Source organism: Carassius carassius, chromosome 19 (assembly GCF_963082965.1).
Source record: "Carassius carassius chromosome 19, fCarCar2.1, whole genome shotgun sequence".
Lineage (NCBI taxonomy): Eukaryota > Metazoa > Chordata > Actinopteri > Cypriniformes > Cyprinidae > Carassius > Carassius carassius.
In genome coordinates, this window is record NC_081773.1 from 11,577,982 (window position 1) to 11,605,250 (window position 27,269).

Below are 27,269 nucleotides of genomic sequence, written 5' to 3' on the forward strand. Positions count from 1 at the left end.
AATACAACTCAGAAACATACCATTTAGTTAATTTATTGTGCATGTACTGTTTAAATGATTTCTTAGAATTCTCAAAATCTTTGTGTCAAGGAATATCATCAGTAGAAAAACACATGTACAGTATGATTTTAATAATACATGTCACGATATCAGCTGTATTATATAGCAGTTAACACTGATGCCCTTCAAAGTACATTAGTTTGATCTAACATCCGTAATGTTGTGTCTGGTGAGAAGTATTATAAAAGTGGCTGAATGTGTGTCGGTTAATCATCATGGCACTTCCACATCCTGGCATGAGGGCTGGGTGCCCGAGAGGTTCTACTGCTTCAGGCGGGACGGGAGACGAGAAGCCGACTGGCTGCTTTAATCTTTATGGGGTCAGGCGTTTGGGGTCACGAGGGAACATGGAGGTCTGACGTACATTATGTAGGCCGAGATAAAGCATGGTCACTCTCTCCAGACCTAAGAGATGGCAGACATTTAACATCATACACTAGTCCAATAGATATTTTTAAATGAGAACACTGAAACTGAATATTTTAGGAACTTTATTTTAGGATTTCCAGTTATAAGATTCTTCAGAAACCAATCTAATATGATTGGGTGTTCAAGAAACATTATTACCAACAGTTAAGCCAAAGTTAAATTCAAAAGTACAGAATTTATTTTACACCGCAATCTTTTGTTACATTATAAATGCCCTGGCCTTAAATGACCAAAAACCTTAAAACAATAATTAGTCTGTAGAATAGACCGGTTCTAAGATAAAATAATGTTTCTAAGATGTAAATAAAAGTTTGTTACCTATGCCACCGCCAGCATGAGGAGGAGCTCCATAACGGAACGAGTCAATGTAGGCCTTGATCTTCTCCAAGTCTGTAACACAGAGCAAAAAATGTATCATCTATGATCAAACATTCTTTAGAGTAGACAATATTTACCATACGGATGAATTATAAAACTCTCGTCATTCAAATGCATTATAATCACTCCACATTCTGTGTTTTCCTGTTCATTGGAGCATCACTTATCAGAACACGGATGCTAGTTACCGATGCCGTGGTGCATTGCTCTTTCAGTGAGCAGCTGGGCGTCATGGACTCTCTGAGCTCCAGACAGGATCTCCTCTCCTCTCATGAACATGTCATACGAGTTGGAGTATTTCTGCAGGAACAACATATAGTGTTTGTTATGAACCATGTGGCGTCTGAATAAAAAGTCAAGGATTTAGATCTATAGGCTTCTAAACACTTACCGGGTTGTTGGGGTCAGGCATTGTGTAGAATGGCCTTACCGCCAAGGGGTATTTGTCCAGCACATAGAAGTCAGTGTCATACTAAAATAAACACAAAGATGTGTTTCATTTATATGTGCCATATTCCACTCACGTGTACAAACTTATTTGTCCTGGTTTCAATATCTCTGGAGCTAAAAACGTGGATCATTTTAAATTTACAAGGTCATTTTCAGCTTTCTCAGACTTAAACTAAGTAAACAAAGGTGTCACAAACAGATTTTAGAATGATCCATTTTTTTGTAGTTTCCAAAAATTATCTGGGTGGACTAAAGAGGGAGCTTGAGAGCATTAGTAATAACTCATGTTTTTTGAGTAGCAAATCTGCATATAAAAATGATTTCCTGAAGGATCCTGTGACACTGAAGACTGGAGTAATGATGCTTAAAATTCAGCTTTGCCATCACAGGCATAAATTCCATTTAATTTTTTTTGTAAATATTTGTTGCATTTTTTATAAAATAAATGACATAAGAGCCTTCTTTAAAAACATTACAAAAATCTTTCCGAGCACAAACTTTTTAACATAAGTGTATTATTTATGTTTAAAAGATCTTTTACCTTCTCTTTCACAAGACGACCAAGCAGCTTTTCATTAGGCGTGCTGAGAAAAAAAAAAAATGATTGCAGATCTGTTCTAAAATGTGTTACAGATTTCCTGTGTGTGCAATGTGGGAAATTCTATCAAAGAAAGCCACGCCGACCTCAAATCTTCTTCATCCCCCATTTCCACCCCAGCAGCTTTGAGCATGGCCACTGCCTCCTTATACTCCAGTCTCAGCGTGGGCTCCAGGAACTTGAACGGCTCACTGGGGTACTGCTTATTCACCATCTGGATCTCTGTCTGGAACCTGGAGTGTATCCACATCACAGACACACGATGAGAGAGAATAAGTAGGTAGAACGGAGATTTGCATGAAATGTGGGCCCAAAATTCAATTGAAGGCTTCAAATAAAGTTTCTAAAGTGATTCTCAAGGCTCCCTCAGTCTCATCTTCCAAACACTATTTTCTACACCATTAGAGGGCAAATGTTATTTTTCTCTCTCAATGCTGGTCAAGTTGTTAGTGATTACTGAATAAATAATTAATGAATTCCACATAATGAGAATCCTGGGTCAGATTTCCATTTGTAAGAAACAGTAAAATACTTGCAATATTAACGTGAGCACTAGATGGCAGTGTATATCCTTATTATTATAAATCACATGAATGTGGCTGCATTTATTTCACATGAATAAACTACCAAGGGAAACTCACTGGACTTTATTCTCAGGGGATTTGCTTCTTATTAAAAGAAAATAGATTCAAATTAAATTATTTGCCAGTTTAAAGCCATGTTGAAGGAGTCCGATCTCTTACCGGTCACGTAGTCCCTTAAAGATCTGGACCATGGTGTCAGTAATGGATTCAATGACCTCATGGTAATGGTAATTGAAAGCCATTTCAATATCCAGCCCCACAAACTCGGTCAGATGGCGATGAGTGTTGGAGTCCTCGGCCCTGAACACTATGAGAAACATTAGCATTGTCAACTGAGAGATTCACATTCATCGTGACCCGAGTAATTAAATGAAACCACTGGGCGATTCATTTGAAACACATTACTATTGTTCACATCTGACGGAAATTTCCCATCATGAAATAAATAACAGAGGTCTAATTCTAATTGAGTTATTCTAGTGTTATTCTAGTCAAACAAAATTAAACGATTGAAACTTTTTTTTTTTATTGATTTAAATAAAGCAGAAATAAAATAAATATAAATATTAGATCGAAAACGTAAAATTAAGCTTTGACAACTAACTGAAATAAACTGAAAATAAATTTAAGTTTGTAAGTGAGTAAAAACAAAACAGGAAAGCTAAAAGAAATATAAAAAATACAAATGACAAAGACAACTAAATTATTGAAACCTAAGCTTCAATGACAATTTAAATGAAAAAATAAAAGCTCGTTTAAAATATTAATAAATTCTCTCCAGTATATACATTTCAAATTTCAGTGTCAAACAGCAAGATCATCAATAATGTCTTGCCCAGAATCAGACTGCTGCACTTGTTTTGAACATTTCTGCACTGTGACGTCCCATCAGCAGAGGTCCCTGATGAGCTGTATTTTTCTGCAGTCTGGCGTCCCACGACTCTGCTGAAAGTGTTAGATATTCTCGCTCTATTCAGTGTGCTGCACATGAGGGATTTCTGTGCCCGCCAAATTCACCAAGAAGAGTGCAACTCGTCTATTTATCCTGCAGTATGTCCTGATCTGGATACTGGCAGGGTGGAGATAGACACTGGTGAAGGTGACCTCTACTGATACAAGGGCCAGATGCTTTTGAGGCCATAGTCTACACTATATGACTCTCTCTAGGTCTTTTGGATTCCTTGCTATCCACTTTAGAGATGACCTGTGGATGGGAACAGAATATAAAAGGTAGGGGAAGAGACAGAAGGTGCATTTTTATGCTTTACCTGGTCCGACACAGAAGACTTTGTCAAAGTCAGCACAAATGCACATCTGCTTGTACAGCTGAGGGGACTGGGCCAGGTATGCACTGGTTTTAAAGTAGGAGACGGTGAAGACATTTGCTCCACCCTCGCTGGCAGCTGTGAACAATACACAAAGACATATGCACTAAGATCAGAGGTAGTATTTTGTGTCGCAGATGTAAGGACAGAGAAGTGCTAATGATTCTCAAGGTAAGTGTGGTCAACATAAGAACATGATGTTCTTCTATAGGCCACGTAGAGCTGGGTGTGGGCACCGGATGTCACGCGGTTTTACTGAAAGAACATAATGTTGATATGTTGCGGGTGGTAGATCGTGACAAAGGCGGCAAAGTTTAAATTCGAAATGCATCACCAAGGCTTTTTCTGATTGGTTGGTTGGGCTACAGAGGAAATGAAAGTAACTGTTTTCCTTAACAGCAGAACCACACAAACACAGCGGGGGGTTTTGCTGAAAGAAAGTGTTGTAACACTACCAAGACCTTTACTGACGTAATCCCTAGTCTTTGAAATCATTGGTGGACTAAAACAGCATCATATTTAAGAGGAGGTTGAAGTAGTAGAGCCACATCATTTTGGCGCTCGACTTCCATCAACTCGTGAGAAAACATCCTGATCAACAAGCAATCATTCAGGAAAACAGTATTAGGCAAACTAAAGTAGTAACACAAAACAAATATATGAACTAAAATTAATACAATGTGTTGTTGTTTGTCTGTGTGTGTGTGTGTGTATTTGTTTTTTATTAGATTTTTTAAGTAATAGCTTTTTTTTTTTAAGTTATTAAAAAATAATTTCTTTTACATTCCCTCCAGTCATTATTCTTTCATTATACAAATAAAGTTTGATTATACGACTAAAATGAAAGCTCCTTCCTGCCTCAGAGTATAACTTAATAAATTTAATTAAAAACGTATAATTTACAATGCAACTTTATATCTCAATTTGCTTGTCTTATTTTAAACTTTCTCACAATTATCTCCCTTTACCTTTTAAGGAAAATCAGTCTTCCATGGAAAATGAAAGCTACATTTTCAGAACCCATTACTCCAGTCTCCATTAGCACATGATCCTTCAGAAACCATTCTAATTATTACCTATTATCAATGTTGAAAACAGTTGTGCTCTTTAATATTTTTGGGGAAACTTTGATATTTTTCAGGAGGTGAGAAAGCAATCAATTTGAGTTTTGAGTCGAGTCAACAGAAGCAGGCCCTGAACTCTTCACAAAGACAGCTGTGCTCATGAATCCCAGCAGATCCGATAGCTCTTGGTGTACCCACCATCTCAAGAGTGCTAACATGGCATCCTATCACTGACTGGAGACATATCTCCTTAATAAACACCACTTTTTCTTCAGCCAGTGTTTTGACAGTGTCGCTGTCTTTTTTTTTTTACCTCAGAAAATGAAAAAGTATCAATCCTTGAAATTGAAATTTTTCGAGACTGAGGGTGCAAAGAAGGAACAATAAACTAAGTTGGACAGCGTGAGCAGGAAATCATTCAGGAGGCTCAGTGCGCGAGGACAGAGATAAGACCTGTGCTGCTCCGTCCCTGCACTCATGAATACAGATACTCCAGTGTGAACATAGCCTCATGTCATCTCAAACGTTCTGTGAGGATGAAGTAGCCACACATCTTTTCTTCTAGATTGTGATGTACATCCAAATGAAATGGATTATTAGATTACAGATTACTGAATATAAGTTTACAGTCAGCTGGGTTTAAACCGACTAAATGGTTGGAGAAGTCTGGTATACGCCAACAGACAGAAGTCTGTAGTTTCACCTGAAGATGAAAGCTGAAAAATGAAACATGCATGGATGAATTACTGCATTTATAATTTATAATTCAACAAAAAAAAATATGTTCAGCCCGGCCTTTTATGACACCAGTAGAAAAGTTGATTTGTTTTGTTTTGATAAGACATGATGAAAACAGATCATAATTTAACCAATTTGTAATGAAGTGCTTCCATCGTGATATTATCTGTGCTTGTTGCTTAATCTGTTCACCAGATATGACTTTTAGCGTCTCTGAAAACATAAGAGCTTGTGAGTAAATTACTAGTGAACTACTCCTCTGACGTTTCTTTAAAGGTATGCAGAGAGATGTGTACAAAACGAGAGCAATGAAGTGCAGTTGGAGAAGGCCGTACCAGAGATGATTTTGGGGGTCTGGATCTCCACGAAGCCCTTGTTGATAAGCGTGTCTCTGAAGAGCTGACATACGCCCGACTGCAGCCTGAAGATGGCCTGGCTGGTGGTGGTCTGGGAAGGAAGACGCATGGGTTAGTAAACAAGTTACGTAACCTGTTTGTTTGGGTGTTGCTAGTGAGCAACTTCTCTTTTAATGCAGAGTAACACCTTGAAACCTCAGCTTCGCTCTGTGAAGGTTTTGTAAGTAATTCTGTTGGAGTTTTGGAGAAACCATAATGCTAGATCTCAAAAGGCCCTGTTTTTATTATGCTCTAATAAAATCTCTCTGGCAACTGAATATATTCGGGTCATTTCTGTCAGAGATACAAATAAATGAGGTCCTCTTCACAGGACCAAAGGGACAGAGTGCTTGCAAAATCAATCTTCAGCAACAATCAAACCTCCTGAATCCTCAGGTCTCAAACAAAAAAGCTTTCTCAGCCTGAATTTCCCATGAATCAGATGACTCCCTGATGACCCGTGATACAGACCACGTTTCCTCTTTCTTCATGAGAGAGCTCGCATGAATCCTAGAGAAACAAACAGCTTTTATATCAATATTTCAAGGATCTCGTTTATTGGGTTTGATTCAGTTAGGACAGACTCACTTTTGCAGACAAGAATTCACTGTGATAGAACAACATTACTATTTCTGTGGAGATTTAAGGTAATTAGATCTACTCAGGTTCCGTGTTTGTAGTTTTATAACCACATTATAAACCTCCACTCTCCTTAGGGGGATTTTAGACCTGTAAATAACATATAAATTGCGCTGTTCCAAAAGCTAGTGAGCAGTCTTGCAGTGCACTGCTTATATAGACAGCCACCTTCTATTACTCTAATGAAATATGACTGATTTGATATACAGCAACTCTGCAGACAGATCTACAACATGCATGTGTATAAACTGGACTGGTATCAAAACAACTGTTTCTGCATGATTTGATATAAAGAGGCTAAATTTATGATACTATTATTATCAGGTTTTATTGCTGCTTTTAAATCTAATTTTGACATGCTGTCCTGAAAAACAGTTTAGAGTTTCTGGTCATCAAGCAGATAAGAGTTGCACCTACTGTATAGGGTGTTAATCAAGATAGTTACCGAATGAAGTGACTCTGGTTTGAAATGAACATAATAAACACTAAAAATAAATAGCAGACATAGATAATTGGTAAAATAGGTTATTAGTAATTAGATGGAACCATTCCGTTTTCAGTACTGAAAATAAATACACAAGAATTTTGGGGTCAGTAAGATTTTTCATTAAGGTCACATTTATTTGATCAAAATATACAGCAAAACAGCAATATTGTGATGTATCTATCGATCTATCTATTCCCAAATGTTTGATTGGTACTGTATATTTATGACTGAATTATTTGTTTCCCCTGAGCTTGTCACAATGCATTTTGGTATTGCCCTCGTTGCAAAATATAAAATGTGTCATAAAAGCATATCTTAGAAGGCAGTTTAAATCTGCTGACTTCCTTTTAGAAAACTTTCACGTCAAGGTAGACAGCTTCGGTTTCGAGGGGGAACGAATGCCCCCCAAAAAATCCATACAATACAAAAATCAATACCATACAATCCAAACAGGACAATAGTACTTCCTCTTATTGACATGCTAATAAATATCAAGAAGTCAACGGATTAAGACACTGTCTATATTTTTAGTGCAGATCGTGATAACACGGCGCAGGGGGTGCTCTGCGGGGACATTAAGTGACTTGTCTGTGATGCTGAGTGATTGTACAGTTAATATGCAAAGCTGCTATCAGTGGAGTGTGTAGACATGCAGGTTTCAGTTGGCGTCCTCACACGTTTCTCACTGGGAGCGTGTAGAAAGGAGCTGTGTGCATCACTCTAGTGTTCACAAGGCTACAGTGAAAAGCGAAGAGACATAAAAAGCTGTTGTCCTGTGGTTTGACTCCCCCACCTCACACTCTCAGATTTCTGCCTTCACTTTCTGGAAGTTGTCAAAAACAGGCCGCTGTCTCAGAGCAAGGTGCGCTGTGGCAGTCCTATAGCACTGCCAGATTTCAATCACATTTGGTGAGGTGTGTGTGTGTTTGTGTGTGTGTGTTTGTGTGTGTGTGTGTGTGTGGATGCGTGACACGGAGGTCTTTCATTATGACAAAGCTAAGCCTGCAACCGCTGGAAACTGTTTATTGCTTTACTGTTCGCTAAAATGAAAATGTGTGAGGCAGGCCAGGTCTGTTCACACAGACACATTGTCTCAGAAACAGGTGCTCTCACAAAGAACAGGCGGCCAATCGCAGCGCTCGAGTCCCACAACCACATCAGGGCTTCATAAATCTGAACAATACACTCATTGGGGATTCTCCTTTATTTCAGAACTGTATCGCTTTTTTCATTCTGCACAATATCAGGAAGTTTGGGAGGACAGAGCTAGGAGGTCTATATAGTAGAAACTGAAGCAAGCTATCCATTAACTCTCCCATTCATCCAAATAGGTGTGTTTAACTTCATGTGGTCTTGTGCAGGCTGACTGGCATCTGACTTGAAGCAGTGCATGCGATTTTGAAATTAATCTACAAATCGAGATGGCACCAACGCCACATCACTGTGATGAATGCCAACAATGTACGGTCAAAGCGGCTGCACGATTGGCTGAATCCAAATTGGCTGAATTTACTGCATCCCATTGTATATACAGCAAGTCCATTCCTCACAGCCTCATTTTTATCACTGTTACATTCAATAAGGCAACTAACCTGACTTAGGTCTATTGGCATTTGCTTGACTGGCACAGGGCCAATCACCTGAGACATACATGTCACATGACTATTTACAGGACAATGCTAACCAACCAAATCCTGAGCCCTGGACAGATAATTCACCCTGAATGAAATCCACGAGAGATGGATACAGACTCACCCTCAGATCGATAACTCTGTTGTCCAGTCTAGTGTCCTGATTGACAGTGGCTCTTCCCTCCTGAAAGAAAAACAGAAAAGGTCATGATTACTCACAAAATAATTCCGTTGATAGCTCACAAATAAATCGGATTGGTCCAAAATGTCATGTCATTCCAAACCAACAATATCTTTTAATTCTTCTATCATGGCTTAATATGTTTTTTGTTTTTTTTTGCCAGCAAAAGAACATTTACAAAAAGAAAGTTTACTACAAGCTGGAAATTATATAGGTATAATATACACCACTACCCAGAAGTGTGGAATATTTTTTTAAAGAAATGATTCTAGATTCAAATGATTTCCCCAAGGCCCCTGAGCTCTAAGAGGAGCTGAAGACTGATCAACAGGCTGCTCATCCTCCAACTGACTGATAAGACACAAGCGTAATGAGGCGGCAGATGCTCTGTCTGACTGACATCATGGAATCCCTGCAAAGAACACCTGGATAGCAACTGCAGCTGGTTTCTTCTTACTACATAAACACTGGACCACCATTAGTTGTCCGACGTCAAGAAAGACTGGCAAAGACAGAAGCCATGTTCTGCCATTTCTGTAGTGTGCAAAGTGTATACTGTGAAAAGTATGTCAATTTTCTGCATGTATGGTATGCCTGATGACATGATGCATTTGCTATGAGAAATACACAACAAATTACACCGTATAGAATACTATTTATCATAATGTAATGCTCTCAACGATGTAGCTTACTACTGTTTAATGAGAAGGATTTTTATTTGTATAGCTGATTAAAATAACATGAATGAGTCTGCTCAAAAGGTATACTTCACTTAAAAAAATATCATTATTTATTTAACCTCAGTTTGTTCCAAAACATGTATTCATTTTCTTCTGCTGAACGGAAGATATTTTGAAGAGTGTGAGTAACCAAACAGTTTCTGGTCCCCATTGTATCTTATTTTATTTTTCATAATATGGAAGTCTGCGCTTGGTTACACGCTTTACTTTGTGTTCATTAGAAAAAAAAACAACAACAACACACGTTTGGAACCGCTCGAGGTTGAGTAAATGATGACAGAATTCCCATTTTTTTGGGTGAACTATGGCTTTAATGCATACTATGCTTTGTGTATACTGTGCAGTATGCTTGTATTCCACTCATAACTGAAAAAAATAACTAAAATAGAGAGAAAACAACCTCTTATAACTCATCTTGACTAATAGAACTTTGACTGTGTATTATCATAACACTGAACTGAGGGATCTGTTTAACATTTTAAGCTTTCAACGTGTTCTGCTCTTCTCTCATAACCCACAACTTTTCAACTTTCTCAGCCAAGTTTCTCACCTCGTCTCCTTCTCCCTCTGGCCTGACAGCATCTTCCAGCTGAAGGGGAAGTCGGGCCTCAGACTGGCTGATCACAAAGATCTGAGACCAACACACAGAATAGGGAACAAGAGTTTAGGTTATTATTAGATACAAAACAAAAGCTGCTGTCTAGCAGAATGTCCAAGCTGTTTTTTTCCATACAATGAATGTGAAATAGTGAACTCAGTTGTCTCTGGTCCCCTCCACTTTCACTGTATGAACTAAAGCAACTCTGCTCCTTTTGTGTTCCACATAACAACGTAAGCCATACAGTTCTGAAACAATATGAAGGTCAGGAAATGATGGTCATATATTCTTTCTGGAGAGAATTACCAGTTAAACAGCATGTTACTACAATTGCATTGTACCTGCAAACAGGTTTGGTACCATTCATTGGTTAAAGTACATATAAGACCAAAACAAATTCCACTGGCTTCTTGTGGGGACAGATATAAAGACCCTAATGCTCTCTCAGATCTCTACCCTCTCCACATGAAGCTCCACATCCTGCTGGGAACAGCTCTCGATCTTCTGCTCCACCTTCTTCACCACGGCCTCCACGTCAATGATGCTCTCCTTCGTGAGGCTGTAAACAGAAAAATACAGCATGAGGATGAGGGAAGAAACACTTCTTCTTATCAATATTGAAACCTGTTGTTTATCATGCATTAACCATGATACACATTTCAGGATTCCTTGAGGAATATTAAACATTTCAAAAAATTCCAAACAGCAGCATTTATTTGAATCCGATTATTTAGCAACAATGTCAAAGGCTTTACTGCCATTTCTGGCCAATTTAATGTGTCCTTGCTTGTGCATCCAAAATAAAAGTTTTTGTTTACATAATGTGTGTGTATACTGTGCGTATTTAATATGTATATATAAATACAAACACAGGTATGTATATATTTAAGAAAAAGATAATTAAATATATTTATATGTAATATAAAATATAAGAATATAAACATATACATGTACATAAATGTAAATATTTTCCCAATACATATATCGTATGTGTGTGTTTTTATATATACATAATAAATATATACAGTACACATACATATATTATGCAAACAAAAACATATTTGGATGAGATTTATCACGATTAAAAAGTATTAATTACTTTAAACAAAAAAACAACATCGTACTAACCCTAAACTTTATAAACAAAGGCATAGACAGAATACTTCTAAAATGAATTAGTCACTCCACAAAAAAACTAAACATAAGTGTGACCTTCAATACACAAAAACTTCACAAATTCATGTTTAGAAATGTGCAATGTGTGGATTTATTAGACATGGGTGATAATGATCTAAAACAAAACTTTTTTCGAAGTTTCACTTTAGAACAAAATTGAGGTGTTTTTTTAAACAACATTCAGAATAGCACACATGAAACAGAAACTGCAGAACAACTTCATGGAACATCGTGAGATTATATTGTTAAGCAACAGTGCCTTTGCAATTTAACTTTGTTTCCAACGATCTCTATCACATGGTACACACAAGTTCTGCTTTTACAATTCAAACAAACAGATTGCTGGTTGTGAAGACAAACCACACTGCTTTCACTCTGATGAAATATTTACACTTTTATAAACGTTTTTTTTTTTTCACAATTTTGAAAGGCCATAAGTTTCTCACCACCACAAATACTGCAAAAACATTAGCTGTAAGTGAAAAGTCCACCTAAAAATTTGAATCCAGTCATTTACTAACCTCTAGTCATTCCACATTAATTTTCAGTGGAACATAAAATGAGAAACTTCTGATGAATATTTGAATCTATATTTTTACAGCTTGACAGACATGGTCACTTTGAACTATCATTCATGATCTGTGGAAAAATAAAATGAAGCCAATTGGGTTTGGAACGACATGAGGGTGAGTAACTGATGACAGAATTTTCATTTTGGATGACCTACTCCTTTTAGTGAAACAATATTAGATTGGCAAGACTAAGCCATGTCACCTCTCTAAGGTCAAACGTTAAGATGACGGCCAACTGTCTGCTTCAAAAACAGACGGCACAAATTGCGCTTGCACCCTTCAGCTCCAGTCATTACAAAGGAGTAATGAGAGACCAGAGAGAGAGAGAGAATGAGATGCGCCAGTCCCTGCCAGCTGCTGCTCAGAGAGCGGCCACATCGCTCTGGGATCAGTTCTGCTAACAATCTCCATAAAGACACGCTGCTCTTCATAAGTCCTGATTAAGTCTAGCTACTGAACACTAAGCCGCCAATGATGGGCTCTGCATTAGTGCTTGTGTATTGGATATAAAGAGAGGATTAAACAGGGAGCGAGTCTGTTTGACCTGCCCTTTGATTGTATACATATGCTTTGTCACACAACATCTGATTTTCAACAAGCTTCAGTGATGAAGACTACACATCCACTGACCCACTGACCATCAGCTAGAGGGAGCTGTGCTCTAAAATGTGTCTGGAATGTCTCTGTATAGGTTTGAGGTAGCAAGGTGGCACACAAAAACTCTAATCCGGGTCTGAAGCACACTATGTTCATGAAGCACTTCTTAATTAACCTTATTATGAAAGGATATGGCACGAACAGGATGTGAAGTGATGTTAAAAAAAAAAAAAAAAAAGATCAGAAGTGAGTGGCTTTATAGCTTGGTTTGGATTTCTTTGAGATCAATTTCAATAAATACAAAGGTGTATTAAAATCTTTAATGATACTGGGATTCTACCATGGTAAAAGGATGTGAAAATAACCCTTAAACATGGTAAAACTCAGTATAATTTATTTGAGAGAAACTGATATTACTTTTAGAAAACAGTGGCTATGGAAATATGACAAAAGAAAGCAATGTCAATTAAATATTTAGAAGATAAATAAAAAAAAAAAATTTCTTTGAAACACTGGTCTTGTAAATATATTTTAGTTTCAGAATTTGCATTTTATAATGAGTTTTAAAATGTTTTCATTTTTGCCCTGTGATATTCAAACTGACAAGCTGAATGTTACAGCGATTTTACCCTGGTAAAGCATGTGAAAAAAGCATTAATGGTAATGCTTTACTTAAAGCCTTTATGTATAATGCATTATAAAGGGTTATTAAAGGGTATAATGCATTATAATTATCCATAATGTGCATTTTAATACATTATATTGTGTAAATAATTATTACTGAATTTAAAACGAATAGTGTAACAATAAATTGATAAGTGTTATAATGTAATAACTGTAGTTACTATTATTTATGAATTTTACAATGCATTTTAAGGTGCATTAAAAGGCATAATTAATGCATTAAAAATAGTGAAACTCATTGTAATGCATTAGTTCATTGTTTTTAAAAAAGGACAACAACTGCAATATAATTAAAGAAACCAACATACAATTATAGATACATACATATATATTCTGCCAAGGATTGTATAATAACATAATTTACAATTCAGTAAATAAAAAAATACAAAAAAAAAAAAATAATAATAATAATAATAATTATCTACAACACAGCTCATCCAATCAAATTTAAAAGTAATGCCGATTTGATTTTCATTCGCCAACACTTTTTGCGGAATTGCCGACAAATGCCCAAAATTGGAGGCAAATCGGTGCTCATTCACACAAGTCACAATCATGCAGTGTAAATTATCAAAGACACAATTTGAGAGAATTTCACACCCGTGAAATATTTGGCATGCTAAATATCTGGAACTGTCGGTGATTCAAAATCCTGCAGTGTGAAATTAGTTCTGACTGAAACATACATCAGCGATGACCTTAAGTACTTTATTCTTTAATGGTTTTAATCTTCATCGTGAAGTATTCAAATATTCATGATATTTTCCAGAAATTTCCCAAAAAACCTGAATAATGAATCAATGTTTGTAGGGAATGTGTGCTTCAAGGTAGACATGGAGAACTGTGCATCCTAGAGTAATGCACCTAATACAGGTGTGCATTATTTTAAAATACACCACACCATTATATTAGACAATTCAAGAACTCTAAAAATAGATATAGCTTAAAAGATAAATACATTAACTATGAACTTGATAGAACTTGATAGTAGTTGGGTGTGTTAAACATCCTCTAACTGAAACTCTCTAACTTAACTGTTACTCCACATTTACGTAATACAAAGAGAGGAAGTTTCTCTGCAGAACACAAAATCTGTTTCAGTGATCTGAGAGTTTGGGGAAGCGCTCATCTAAGATTTCTGCTGAGGTGAAATCCTTCAGTTAGATAAGAAATAACCAAGTGCACAGCTATCAACCAGGACCATTTGAGTCAAGAACAATTATATTCAACTGCAAGCGATGGGAAACAAGATCAACTGCGTAAGGAACTGAATAGGAACTCCAAAGACCACAACACCCTTCCTAATTCATGACTGATAATGTGAATAGAGTTTAGCCATTCAATGCTGCATGAGCAAACAGAGGATGTTAACAAAGTCAAGCAACAAACCCTCTGACCCTCTTAAAAGAATGGAAGAGGACTAAAAAACAAAGTGAACAAGCCTGGTCTATCAAACAGCTGTGAAAGCTTACTATCTGATGAAACATTTCAAGCAAGAATGCAACAGAACAAAATCATGCAAAAGTTCAAACACACACATTTCCATAAATCCAGACTGAATTGATAATTAGAAACTAAATATAGGGCCCTATGATTTCCGCGAAAACAGAACCCCAGAATCCAGCCATATAAATGGAATTTACAGTTTAACACGGAATGTCACGGAATTTGTCAAATTTTGAATGAATTAATAAAAAGTAGGTAATTACATTTAAATAAAATCACGATATGGACTAGTATCTGTAAATATTAAGCCGGAAAAATCGATTTAAATATGAATCCTGCATGTTCTGCGTGTCTCTGTTAATGAATGGTGCAGAAGCACGGTTTTGTCTCTTACACACACAGAAGTGCGTGACGCTCGCTGTGATTTCAGCGTCTGCTGTCTCTCTAAATAACAACGTGAACACATGAGGAACATCTCCAGAATTGTTCTGAGAATGACTTCATGTGCATTTGACCGTTTGATTTGAGTAAAACTAGCGTCATATCACATACACAGAACTGTAAAGGTATTCATGGAAACCCGTCAAAATAAACGTCCGGTTTAGTTTAAAGACAAGTATTTGCCAGAAATGTATTACTATTAGGTCTGTCACTTTTGTGAAAAAATAATTTTTGATTTTTAAGACATAAGTGTTCATTGAGTCGATTGTAAAATCGATTTTGCATGTCTAAAAAAAAGATGTTTCCTTTTTCAACGTCAAATAATGGACGAACGTAAAAAGAGCGCTGGAAACGCACAAGTCAGCAATATTTCTTATTTATTGGCATGAAGTTTTGTGCAGAATAACAAACAGCAACAGGAGTGCAACATTCTCGAAAAAAATATATATGCAGAGGGGACAGCTGCCATAACAAAAGAAAAACATCACTGCAGGCTTCAACCCGGCTGTATTTATGATTTTCGTAAATCAAAAATCTCCAAGATTATTTTAAATAATGATTCAATCCATTTCAAACAACTGTTCAAAAAATGAAACTTTAAATGGACTTGAGAACAGGCCATGTGTGTTTTTTTTATTGAACATAACCGACACTTAGGCTGGACAGCACTAGGCAGGCATAATGAAATGTGCAAAAAAGGCTAAGGCCATTACAAATTTATTGCACAGGAAAACAAGTCGATCAACATTTTCGGGGTCCAGAGCAGAGCGTTTTTTATTCACTATATGTCCAGCTGTTGAGAAGACCCGCTCCGACCGCACTGATGTCCCAGGGACACTCAGGTACAGCTGCGCAAGGTGGGGGTATTACTGTGAATTTTCCACCACAAAAGCTGGTCGCTGTCAGCTTGCAATGGTCCTTTTTCATAACTCAGAATCTCCTGTAACTAGATGCGCGAATGAGGTGTATTCGCGTCTACCCCGCCGCGAGACCTCCAGACGCGCGTAAATGCGTATTTACAGACTTAACATTGAAATAATTTGCCCTTTGGTGTGAACGCAGCATAAGAGGTCGCTTTCGACTTCACTGGGTCTTATAGGCGCGTAAAATTGCTGGTATTTTCTGTTTAGCTTTCGCAACGCATACTGCACTTTTCGGAATTCTTCATTTTCTTTTTCTGCTTGTTTGTGAGTTTTGTTACATCTATATTTTTTTATTGTTTAATTCTTTTAAAATTAATAGTGTAAATATTTGGTTAAAATCGGTTCCCTATTTTCATTTTCTAAACTTTTTTTGGTTGGTCCAATCGATTGTGCAATTGATTTTCGAACTAAAAGTGACAGCCCTAATTATTATTGTTCAGCAGAATGTACATAGCCTACTACTACTAAAAAGAAAAAAACATTATTTCCTGATTTTAATTAATTAGAGATGCTTTTTGATTAATAACATTTAATTTAACCAGTAAAAAAAGAAAGAAAACGGAATCCAGAAAATTTTAAACAGAAAAAAACGAATTTGGAAAATAAAAATAAAACGGAATTTGGGAAAAAATTAAACTGATTTCATAGGGCCCTAAAAATAGCAACTAATATGGCACATTGTATGAAATAAAAGTTTTCAGTTTTGTATTTGGGAGCTAATGTTTGTCTGTTGTCCCACAACCCTCTATTTGACCCCAAACCCATAATCATTCATTGAAGCCATACTCTTAAGCAGACATGTCTCTCTGATGTATCTACTGTTTGTTGTTTTAAGGGGAACGACCCACTACGGTGTTGAGGGAAAGCTGTATCCGACTGCAAAAATGGAGCTTTTGTTCTGCGGTGAAACTTTATCGATCGCCACTTAACACGTTAAAATGGAACGAGTTGCCAGGACTTCACTTTTCCCACAATTGTTTGACAGGAAACATGCCCTACTCACTTAGCTGCAAACTTGACCATCTGCTTGCTTGCTCGATCTCCCACGGCGAGCAAGGCCTGCACGGTAAACTGCTGGTGACGCAGGACCAAGAAGCACTGTTTCCCTAGAGAGAAAAAAAAACACATACCACAGAAAACCTTACAAAGATGGGTACTTACTGCCCAAGACAAAAAGAACAATAATATAACTTAATGTACTCTAAAGTTCAAAAGTTTGGGTGGAGTGATATTTTCTAAAGAAATTAATCATTTAATAATAAATTTTATTACAATAGAATAGAATAGAATGAAGTAGCAGAATAAATAGTACTAGTTATGGATTGTTCAAAGTCTGAGAACAATATAAGCACCACTAATAAAATAAAAATGTATCATAACAATAATGTGCCTACTTCACAACCAAATAGATCCCAATCTGAAATATATCACATTATAATATGCATGTTAATGCCATCTTAATGTTTCACTTTAATGTTTTGCTAAATATTCTAATGCATAAATATGATAATGTCCGTTATTTATGTTTAAATTGAAGCATTTAGCAGATGTTTTTATCTAAATTAACTTACTTTGTATTTTTATGTATATACCTTTCTATCAATTCTCTATCGTTCTCTTAAAATCAAACTCAAGATCTTGGTGCCAAACCCATGCACTGCGTTAAACAGTTTTTGTGCCTACTTTACAACCAAATAGATCCAATCTGAAATGGTTTCTGATAACAGAACCTAATTATTACATTTTAAATAGAGAAACTTGTAATCTTTAACCCATTCCATTTCCAAAGTAACCTTTACATCACTGCCAATTCATAACAGATGGTGTCTGATCACAAAACCAGTGAAAAATATGAGTGAATCAACAATAAATTTGAACCAATTACTAAAGACATTTACTTATTTAAATCTCTACCAAACAAGGATTTAGATTTGATATCAAAGTAGAGCATGCTTGTCCAGCTCTTGTCAAAAGAGTTCAATAAAAGAGCACCACATTTACTGGTACCAATCAGCCATCAACTGGCTGGACGTCTCTTTGAAAGTCACAACACATGTAGTTTTGACTTGTCAACAAACTGCTAATCAGACACCTTGAAAGTGAACAAACTCAGATTTGTGTAAACCTGACACGGATCAGGTCAAGATCAGAGGCCACCCAGACTCTTTGAAGTCCCCCTCAGTGTTCAGAGGTGGTAGTTAAAAACAGACCCTTCATCGCAGAGCAAATCAGGATGTTGTTGTGCTGAAGGACATCCTTCAGCCCAAAGAACACTGACAGAATGAAGGAAGCTGGAGGTTAAAGAATCCTTGACATGGAAGTCGTAGTGGAAGGAAACTAGTGATATAGCCATGGTTTATTCATTACGGCACTCTTAAAGCAGATGTGTACGTGTGGGCCCTTCAGACTTGGATTGTGTGGGACAGACAGGGGAAGCCACAAAGTTTCATTCAAGACTGAGGATTCAACCAAACAGTTTCTATTGACGTCATTTAGTACTAGTAATAAAACGCAGCCACAAGGAGTGTTTGTCAGTTCTGTAGTGAAAATGGCCACTATTTTCATAAGCTTTCAGCGTCATTGCAATTCATCCAAATAAAACAACTGCCACAGATAAGGCACATGTTGAGGGCACCCATATCCCACATGGTCCTCATCACCTCCATTAACCACGGGTATGCAAAATTACAGGACTGAAAAACAGGAAATATTATATTATATTAATTATATTATATTATATTATATTATATTATATCATATTATATTATATTATATTATATTATATTATATTATATTATATTATATTATATTATATTATATTATATTCGATTATGTCATATTAGATTAGATTATTTTAAGAATGTGCATCACCTGTTATAAAGAACATAAGAAAATAAATCTAGATAAAATAAAGTCTAGCTAACATCATACTGTGCCTATACATTCTGGGAAACCATATTCACATGCAGAATTTGCCAAATGGGGCAAAAGTAGGTCTAGTTAGCAAAATTAGATGAAATTCAATGCACATAAAAATGTCCACTGGCTATTAATCAGCAGTCTACCGATGCATGAAGAACAGCTAATTCAAAGGTCACTTTCAAACTAAGCAGCCTTATACTGATCAAAGTACAAATATTCCCGTTTAAAGTTTAAATTCAATTTTTTTTTTAAATAATCTGATTTGAAATGCAAGGGGAGAAATGTTTCACTTTAATGTCTTCCAAAATATTCTAATGCATAATTATGATCATGTCTGTTATTTATATCTAAATTGAAGCATTTAGCAGATGTTTTTATCTAAATCAACGTCCATTGCATTTTTAATGTATATACCTTTCTATCGGTTCTTGGGTTCTCTTAAAATTAAACTCATGATCTTGATGCCAAACACATGTTCTGCTGCTGTTTGAGCTAAAGGGACTGTAATTTTAGTGTTTATTAATGCAATACTACAGCCTGCGTGTCAAATAAGAAACACTTGAGCTTTGGTAATAGCAGCTTCCACCTGTTGAAATGAATTGAGCAACACTTCCAGCAGCAGATGAGCTTGTGTAATAGTGAGAAGGCGTTTACCTTTAGCTCTGCTGGTGTGAATTCTGGCGCGCACCCAGATCTGCTGCTCTGCCTTCTCGGGTGTCAGGTCCTGGACACGCACCAACGCCCTGTCTGCCTCCATCCAGAAGAGAAAGAGAGAGAGAGTGTCTCAGAGAGAAGACATCAAAGACGACAGGCCTCCCCCCTTGTAAACAGATCTCCACAAAGACATGCACTCGGATTACAAAGCCACCAGGAGGAGGGCTAATAAATATGAAACATAACAAGCCCCGTCTGAAAGGTGACCATCATGTGAAGAATTCTCCATTTTGACAAATACAGTGTCACCCTGCCTTCGCTGACTCACATTATGACTTTATTGTGAGGCAGCAGAGACGGGGCGGCCCCGCTCAGCTACAGCAAGTGCTCAGGGCGTTTGGCTGATCCGGAATCCACCCACATGAAAGCTTCGTCTATCTCTGCCCGAGAGGAAAGCTGGTGGGAGACGACTTTGTTCTGTAGCAGCAGAGCTTAAATACTCGAGCCGGACAGTCGGGAGTAATGTCACCCTAATTCCTCATCCGAGATTTATCTCGTACAGTTATTCAAGACCATTATGTGTGACAGCAAGGGGAGGAACATCAGGGAGAGCTAAAGGGGACGCCAGGGAGATCCCGACAGAATTAGATTATCTCTTAAGCTCAAAGACATTCCTAATCATCATTCTACAGAAGATTTTGCACTTGGAAACCTGTCTATATTCATCTTGTGGGAGCGAGATGCCCTCCTAAATCTCCACTTAAATACTGAGAAGGACACTGACCCAGTTTCTGCTGGGATTGGACCATAGGACAGATCCCATAGCGATCCTTGGCAAAATCCTGGGTGGAGAAGAGAAGATGATAGGAATGGTAATGAATCTTAAAGGAACGGTTCAGCAAAAAAGAAGAAATTTGTTAATTCTGTCATCATTTATTCACCCATTAGTTACATTACTTTCTTCTGTGTAACACCAAAGGAGTGTTTGATTGGGTACTTAAACCTTCAAGCCTCAAGAATAATGCAAACCTACCACAAAAGCATCATAAAAGTAGTCCATTTGAGCAATATTTATTTAAAAAAAAAAACGAAATACATTCATTCGCTAAAAATTCAGCAAGTCGTTTATCACTGATAATCATCCATTCCAGTTAGCTGTTCATTTGGGAACCTTGAGACTGGATCATGGATCATCAATGGAGTTAAGCAAATCTTAAGACTGTTTTGTGAACTAGATCAACCAATTCATTGATAAATATTAAACTAAAAAAAAAAGTGTTCTTCAAACAGACATTGCCTGGGTTGTCAAGATATTCAATGAATGATTTACATTTATTTGTATCCTTTACTTGTATTACTTATAAAAAAAAAATAATAATAAAAAAAATAATCCAGTTCCCATTCATTGTAACTGCAAGCAAAATGTGACCAGTAAATAAAAAAAATAAAAATCTTTCCAAAATATATATTCGTAATATATTTGTAACCCTAAGATAAAAGCATTTTTATTTTTTTTCATTTTTTTTTTTTTCATTTCTTCAGCACTTGATATGGCTAATAACAGACAGAAAATGTGAATTTGGACAGTGAGCAGTAAATACTTACATCCTCATCAGCTTCCTGCTGCTCTGCGGTCTGAATCAAAGAGAGAACTGATTTCAATAAAACTTCAACGGCAGAGGGAAAACAGCCCCTCCGTACAAGCTAACACAAACATTAAACACATACTGATTATTCTGGAGAAAATCAAGCACTGAAAGTTCACTTTAAAATCTTACCAAAATACAATGATTCAAATTCAAACACTTACTGATGTCTGCAAGTACATTAGAGTGCTAGAATCGACTTTTCTAGGTAAAACAGAATTGGATTCCTTATAAATTACTCAAATCAACATGTCAATTTAAGTAAGAATGACTTTATTCATTTGTTCTGCTCATGTCTCTTGTCTCTGAATCACTCACAAGAAAAAAAAAAACCCTCCTTAAGACTAAGTAAAATATTTGAACACGGATATTATTGAACTGTTTTCATTATTCACTTTATTATTATTATAGTATACTGTTTTTATTACTATTTTATTATTTTTATATATAAATTTATTTATAATAATATATTCTGACTTTTCCAGGGAGAGTATGCTTTTCACAAACCTTCTGCAAATAACTGTAATTTTTCTGGATGCACAAATGTCCCTTTGTTCAGGCACATACACAGATTTGTAATCACAGGAATAGTAAAACAATGAAAACCCCTTCATACGGCAGTGGTGGGCCATGGGCAGCATAGCAGGCAGGGTCTGCGTCTCCTGGCTCACACTCACCAGCTTGGCCTGCTTCTCTGCCTTCTTCGCAGCTTTCTCTGCTTCCTTCTGCTGTTTCTTCAGGGCTTTCTTCGACTGGGCCTGCTGCTCATCCTCACCAGCTCTAAAACAGGAAGACACCACACAACAAAAACAGCTCTGTCAAACTTCCATCTCATTTCCTTCCGGGAAGCTTTTCTGAAAGATGGGGAAATGCATTCCAACCTCGGCTTACACACATAGGCACAGCATCCCGCTGGCTTTTAAGTTGCTGTGTCTTTCATCTATTGTTTCAACATGCCCCAAAAAAAACAGCAGAGGCTAAATTAGACTTTCATCAGTAATGTCTGCTTGTTTGTGCTCCTGTGGTTTCGGTAGTCCAGTTATAGCAGCACAGGAAGAGTGATGTCTGTCTACAGTAGCACATGTGTAATATTGTATATATTGTCTCATGCTGTAGAAACAGACTGATATAACAGTAAAGAATGGGAATGAGAACATGGAAGTGAGTAACGATCGATAATGAAAATAGCGATTTCAGTTCACTTTTAAATTATGTGAATTCAGTCGGGTTCCATATATTGGCAACGGCAGTTTTTCAGTCCATATTTGCTCACATGATCACAAGTGCAAATAGTAACTAACACAGTCATTAAAGAGAGGCTGTACTGGTAGCATAGTGTGTGTGTCAGATAGTACTGAATAATTACCAAACACTTAGGCTATATAAATATTTCATATGTATTTAACACATTAAATGCCCCCCAAAAATCATTTATGATAAATTGTCAGTTCTCTTAAATAATGTCTTGAGATATATATATAAAGAAATCATTACTTTTATTCAGCAAGTTAAAATTATAATGTAATTAAATAATTATATTTCAAATAAATTATATTCTTTTGATCTTTCGGTTCATTAAAAAACCCTAAAACAAATTATGACTATTTTCCTAAAAACATTACGCAGTACAGCTGTTCCCCCCAGCATTGATAATAATAAGAAACAGCAAATCATCATTAGAATGATTTCTGAAGAATCATGGGACACTGAAGATTGGAGTAATGACTGCTAAAAATTCAGCTTTGCCATCACAGGAATAAATCTCTATTATAAAATAAATTAAAATTTGTGCTGTAAAATGATTAATTGAATCCAAAATAAAAGTTTTTGTTTGCATAATATACAGTACAGACCAAAAGTTTGGACACACCTTCTCATTCAAAGAGTTTTCTTTGATTTTCATGACTATGAAAATTGTAGATTCACACTGAAGGCATCAAAACTATGAATTAACACATGTGGAATTATATATGGAATTATATACATAACAAAAAAGTGTGAAACAACTGAAAATATGTCATATTCTAGGTTCTTCAAAGTAGCCACCTTTTGCTTTGATTACTGCTTTGCACACTCTTGGCATTCTCTTGATGAGCTTCAAGAGGTAGTCACCTGAAATGGTCTTCCAACAGTCTTGAAGGAGTTCCCCGAGAGATGCTTAGCACTTGTTGACCCTTTTGCCTTCTGTCTGCGGTCCAGCTCACCCCTAAACCATCTCGATTGGGTTCAGGTCCGGTGACTGTGGAGGCCAGGTCATCTGGCGCAGCACCCCATCACTCTCCTTCTTGGTCAAATAGCCCTTGATGCCTTCAGTGTGACTCTACAATTTTCATAGTCATGAAAATAAAGAAAATTCTATGAATGAGAAGGTGTGTCCAAACTTTTGGTCGTTACTGTATGTGTGTGTGTGGTGTATATTTATTATGTAAATATAAATATACACACATACAGTATATATTTTGACATTTTTTACATGTATATATATTTATATTCATATAATGTGTATACAACACATTTTTCTTAAATATATTCATGCATGTGTGTCTGCTTATATATACGTAATAAATATACACAGCACACAATAGATAAGCATCTCAAAATAAAAAGAAAATAGATATTTTAATTTACCAAAATATTTCATAATAGTATTCATAGCAGCCTTGGTGAGCATAAAAGTCTTCTTATAGAAATCGTAAAGACTTTTTAATACATACATTCCAGACAAAACTGCTGACATGTAATACTCAGAAACATTTTTTTTTTCTTCTGGAATTTAATTTACTAGCCTATTAATAATTTACATGACATTGGCAAATCTGCTGCTCTATGTAAGAATTGGCAATTAAAAAACCACAGACTCTAAATTATTTCCTCTATATAATGATATGACAGGAAACAAGCTTACTTAGAAGAAAAAAACTCTCATTTAGACATTGTTTGTCTTAGCAATCATAAAAATGAAATCAATTACTCTGAAATTACTTTCCTTTTTGGCATTACCATTGCTTCATTAGTTCAGACACTTGGCTAACCAACTCCATTAACCAAGTGAGTCTAACATTTGCCAAGACTACCACCCATCCATCATTAGTTAATATGGCTGAGATGAATTACCAAGCAGTACAACAGTTATTTAAAACAAACACAATTACAGGGCAGAGGTTAAAGGAAATGACATGCCTCTGTGATCTCCATTACCATTTTGAACTCTCATTATATAACACATGGTCTCCGGTTAACAGGACTGACCAACTGTTTTAAATACACCCATTACAAATCACTCATTTGCTAAATTTAAATTCTGTTCTCTCGCTCTAAGGATATGAATGGCACCATTTAACCTGAAACCCCAAGAGTAACAGGTGGCCAACAACTTGAGCAGAACAAAACCAACTCTACCTCAAGACATTTAACAGAATTAACACTGATTACTCCAAACAACAGAACAAACAGAGAAACTGTGACTCAGTCTTGGCCTTTATCCCTCACTGATCTACAAAGAACCTCCAAAAACAGCAGAATCCGGGCAGGCAACCATATGGCAGCCCTCAGGCACCAACACAGGATCAAGTGCCTGTACACGGAGCTACAGAAGTTAAAAACACAATGGATCGGTGAAAGTCTTACCCAGCACTACCACGGCCAAGACAACAACGGTCCAGCCGCAGGCACCGCTGAGGCCTCAACCATGCCAAAAGTGGGCAATAAACAACTCCACTACCCCCTCTGCATTATGCATTTGCACGTAATGGCAACGGAGGACATACAGGGCCACAGTGAAGATATGCACATCACGGAGCAGTTTTCAAGGGAATTCACGGATGATGGTCCCCCAAAGCATCGCTGCAATTTCTGCTCACAGGAAATTGGAAGCACTGGGGCAGATAGAAGAGAATGGGAAGGCTGCCGATAATTAAAGGCCTGTGCCAGATTCTTTCGAGGTTATGTATTTACACAGAAACACAAGGCCTGGAGCAGAGCAGGGCTATGAAAATAAGGGTGGAGCATTCAGATGCCCTCCACACCACCCCAGAACACAGCTGTTGACTCATCAAATTGTGGTTTATATATTAAACCATAGACAGTATTGTTCACATAACGCTGCTTTGGGCACAGCATAGCATGATTATATAAATAATCCATTTAATAATTCATCTGCTAATAACTAACATGAAAACAATCAATGTAATGAATTTCTGAGATCAAAACGAATCTTTCTTACTTTCACATTGTGTATGAAAAGTTACTTTCACTTCGGTTTTTGAAAAGTAGGTCAAGGTGTTTACTTCTACTATTAAAATAACTATTATTATAATGGTCTATTTTATCCCAAACCTATTGATCAATTTTCATTGATTCATTTTCATTAGATTATTTTTCCACATCAATTACTGGAAATGCTTTTCTTTGTAGCTTTCTATTTATCATAAAATCCTGGAAAATATATCACTTGTTCCATACACACAAAAAATAAATAAATAAATAAATATTAAGCAGCAGAAATGTTTTCAACATTAATAATGACAATAATTGTTCCTTGAGCAGCAAATCATTATCATCCAACTGTGCCATTAACAGACATTACGTTGATTATTAAAAACTGCTAACTATCTGCAACTAGTAGTACATCATAAGCACTGCTTATCCATATCAAATGTTTTCTTTTACGGCATAACATTTCTCCACACTAACTCGGTTTATTAACTGCATTGCATTGCAAATGTCTCCTCTATGGAAACCTAATATTTTATTTTATTCACAAATTAAAGTAAAAACTGTTGCAAAAGTAATTTAGTATATGTAAACCCTTGTTTAACTACAAGTGTTAGTACATAGAGCCACTGTTCAGCTGTCGTAGTTAAAGATCTCTAAACTGCTGATGCAATCATCTGCAACTCTATTAGACTCAGCTAGCAGCAAGGCAAGCTAATGAATACACTGACAACGAATATTACACATCCGCAGAAAACAATGAGATTGTATTCTCACCCTTGTACATTTTCTTTAGTCATAGTTCGGCTCTGAAAGGATGTAGTGAAACAAAAGCACTAGATATTCAAGATTTCAGTTTTGTTCATGTGCAATGACAGCCACTGGGAACGGTGGACATGTGGAAAAGTGTGGAAGTGCTTTGCTGTTGCACATTCACAGCCTCCTCGCGAGTCCGTGTAGAACACGTCTCCACGGGAATAAAAGGTTCCTAGGTACTGGTTTATTCATTCAAGCTGCTCAGCTCGTGTAAATAAAACAGTAAAAGTATTAAGTGAAATAAAACATTATATATTAACAGTGCAACCCTACTGTCATCCAAGAAAATGAATGTGTTAAACATGAGTTAAAATCATGTAAACCCTTTGAATATGTTCTTCATCTGTGGTTCAGGGCTGCTAAAACACTTCTGTAACCCAATGAATATTAATTTCTGAGAAACATAGACCTACTGTGGAACACTTAAACATATAATATATATTATATATTACTTACATACTGTATATAGTACATGTTTATATTTTTTCTCAGTAGGATTGCTTCATATAGCCTAGCCAGGGTCACTGGATAATTAATGAGGCAATAAATAACCTTAGAACACTCTTGCTCTTGAGTTCCAGACCACCATTTCTGTTTGTTCTGTTCAGTTGTGTTATAGGGCTATAAAGTCTTTCAAGAGCTATTGGTCACAGGAGGTCCTGATACAGGAAACTGCCTTCCTGATTCTTCAGCCAAAACAATGTAAACGTAATAATAAACTAATGACAAGAGTAGGAAATACAGTCTGATAAACCTTCTGTGTAATAAAGCTCCCTTTATAGTTTTATTTATACATCTAAATAAATAGGTCAATCACATTTCTGGCCATTTTTGAGAAGCAGCTGTCTTAAATTCATTACTTTCTAAATATAGTAGGCTATCA

The 27,269-nt window shown here is 36.5% G+C and overlaps 1 protein-coding gene across 1 annotated transcript; it reads right to left on the bottom strand.

The window, feature by feature from the left end:
- Positions 1-17: 17 nt before the first annotated feature.
- On the bottom strand, positions 18-26,498 carry dars1 (aspartyl-tRNA synthetase 1). Its single transcript, XM_059499828.1, has 18 exons — positions 26,348-26,498; positions 22,036-22,138; positions 21,318-21,347; positions 20,497-20,554; positions 19,713-19,805; positions 17,140-17,242; positions 10,754-10,856; positions 10,250-10,330; positions 8,903-8,962; positions 5,962-6,073; positions 3,768-3,902; positions 2,659-2,806; positions 2,002-2,148; positions 1,859-1,901; positions 1,259-1,339; positions 1,056-1,167; positions 808-879; positions 18-465 (listed from the first exon to the last, which is right to left on the bottom strand). Exons 1-18 carry the CDS (start codon positions 26,368-26,370, stop codon positions 374-376), a joined length of 1,596 nt encoding a protein of 531 aa, XP_059355811.1. The 5' UTR covers positions 26,371-26,498; the 3' UTR covers positions 18-373.
- Positions 26,499-27,269: the final 771 nt, after the last annotated feature.

Excerpts from the sequence above, each read along its gene's own strand:
- dars1 (XM_059499828.1), bottom strand. The coding sequence starts at position 26,370 with ATGACTAAAGAAAATGTACAAGG. Across the intron at positions 22,139-26,347 it reads ACTAAAGAAAATGTACAAGG|AGCTGGTGAGGATGAGCAGC; the intron begins GTGAGAATACAA and ends TTCCTGTTTTAG. Across the intron at positions 2,807-3,767 it reads AGTCTTCTGTGTCGGACCAG|TGTTCAGGGCCGAGGACTCC; the intron begins GTAAAGCATAAA and ends TGTTTCTCATAG.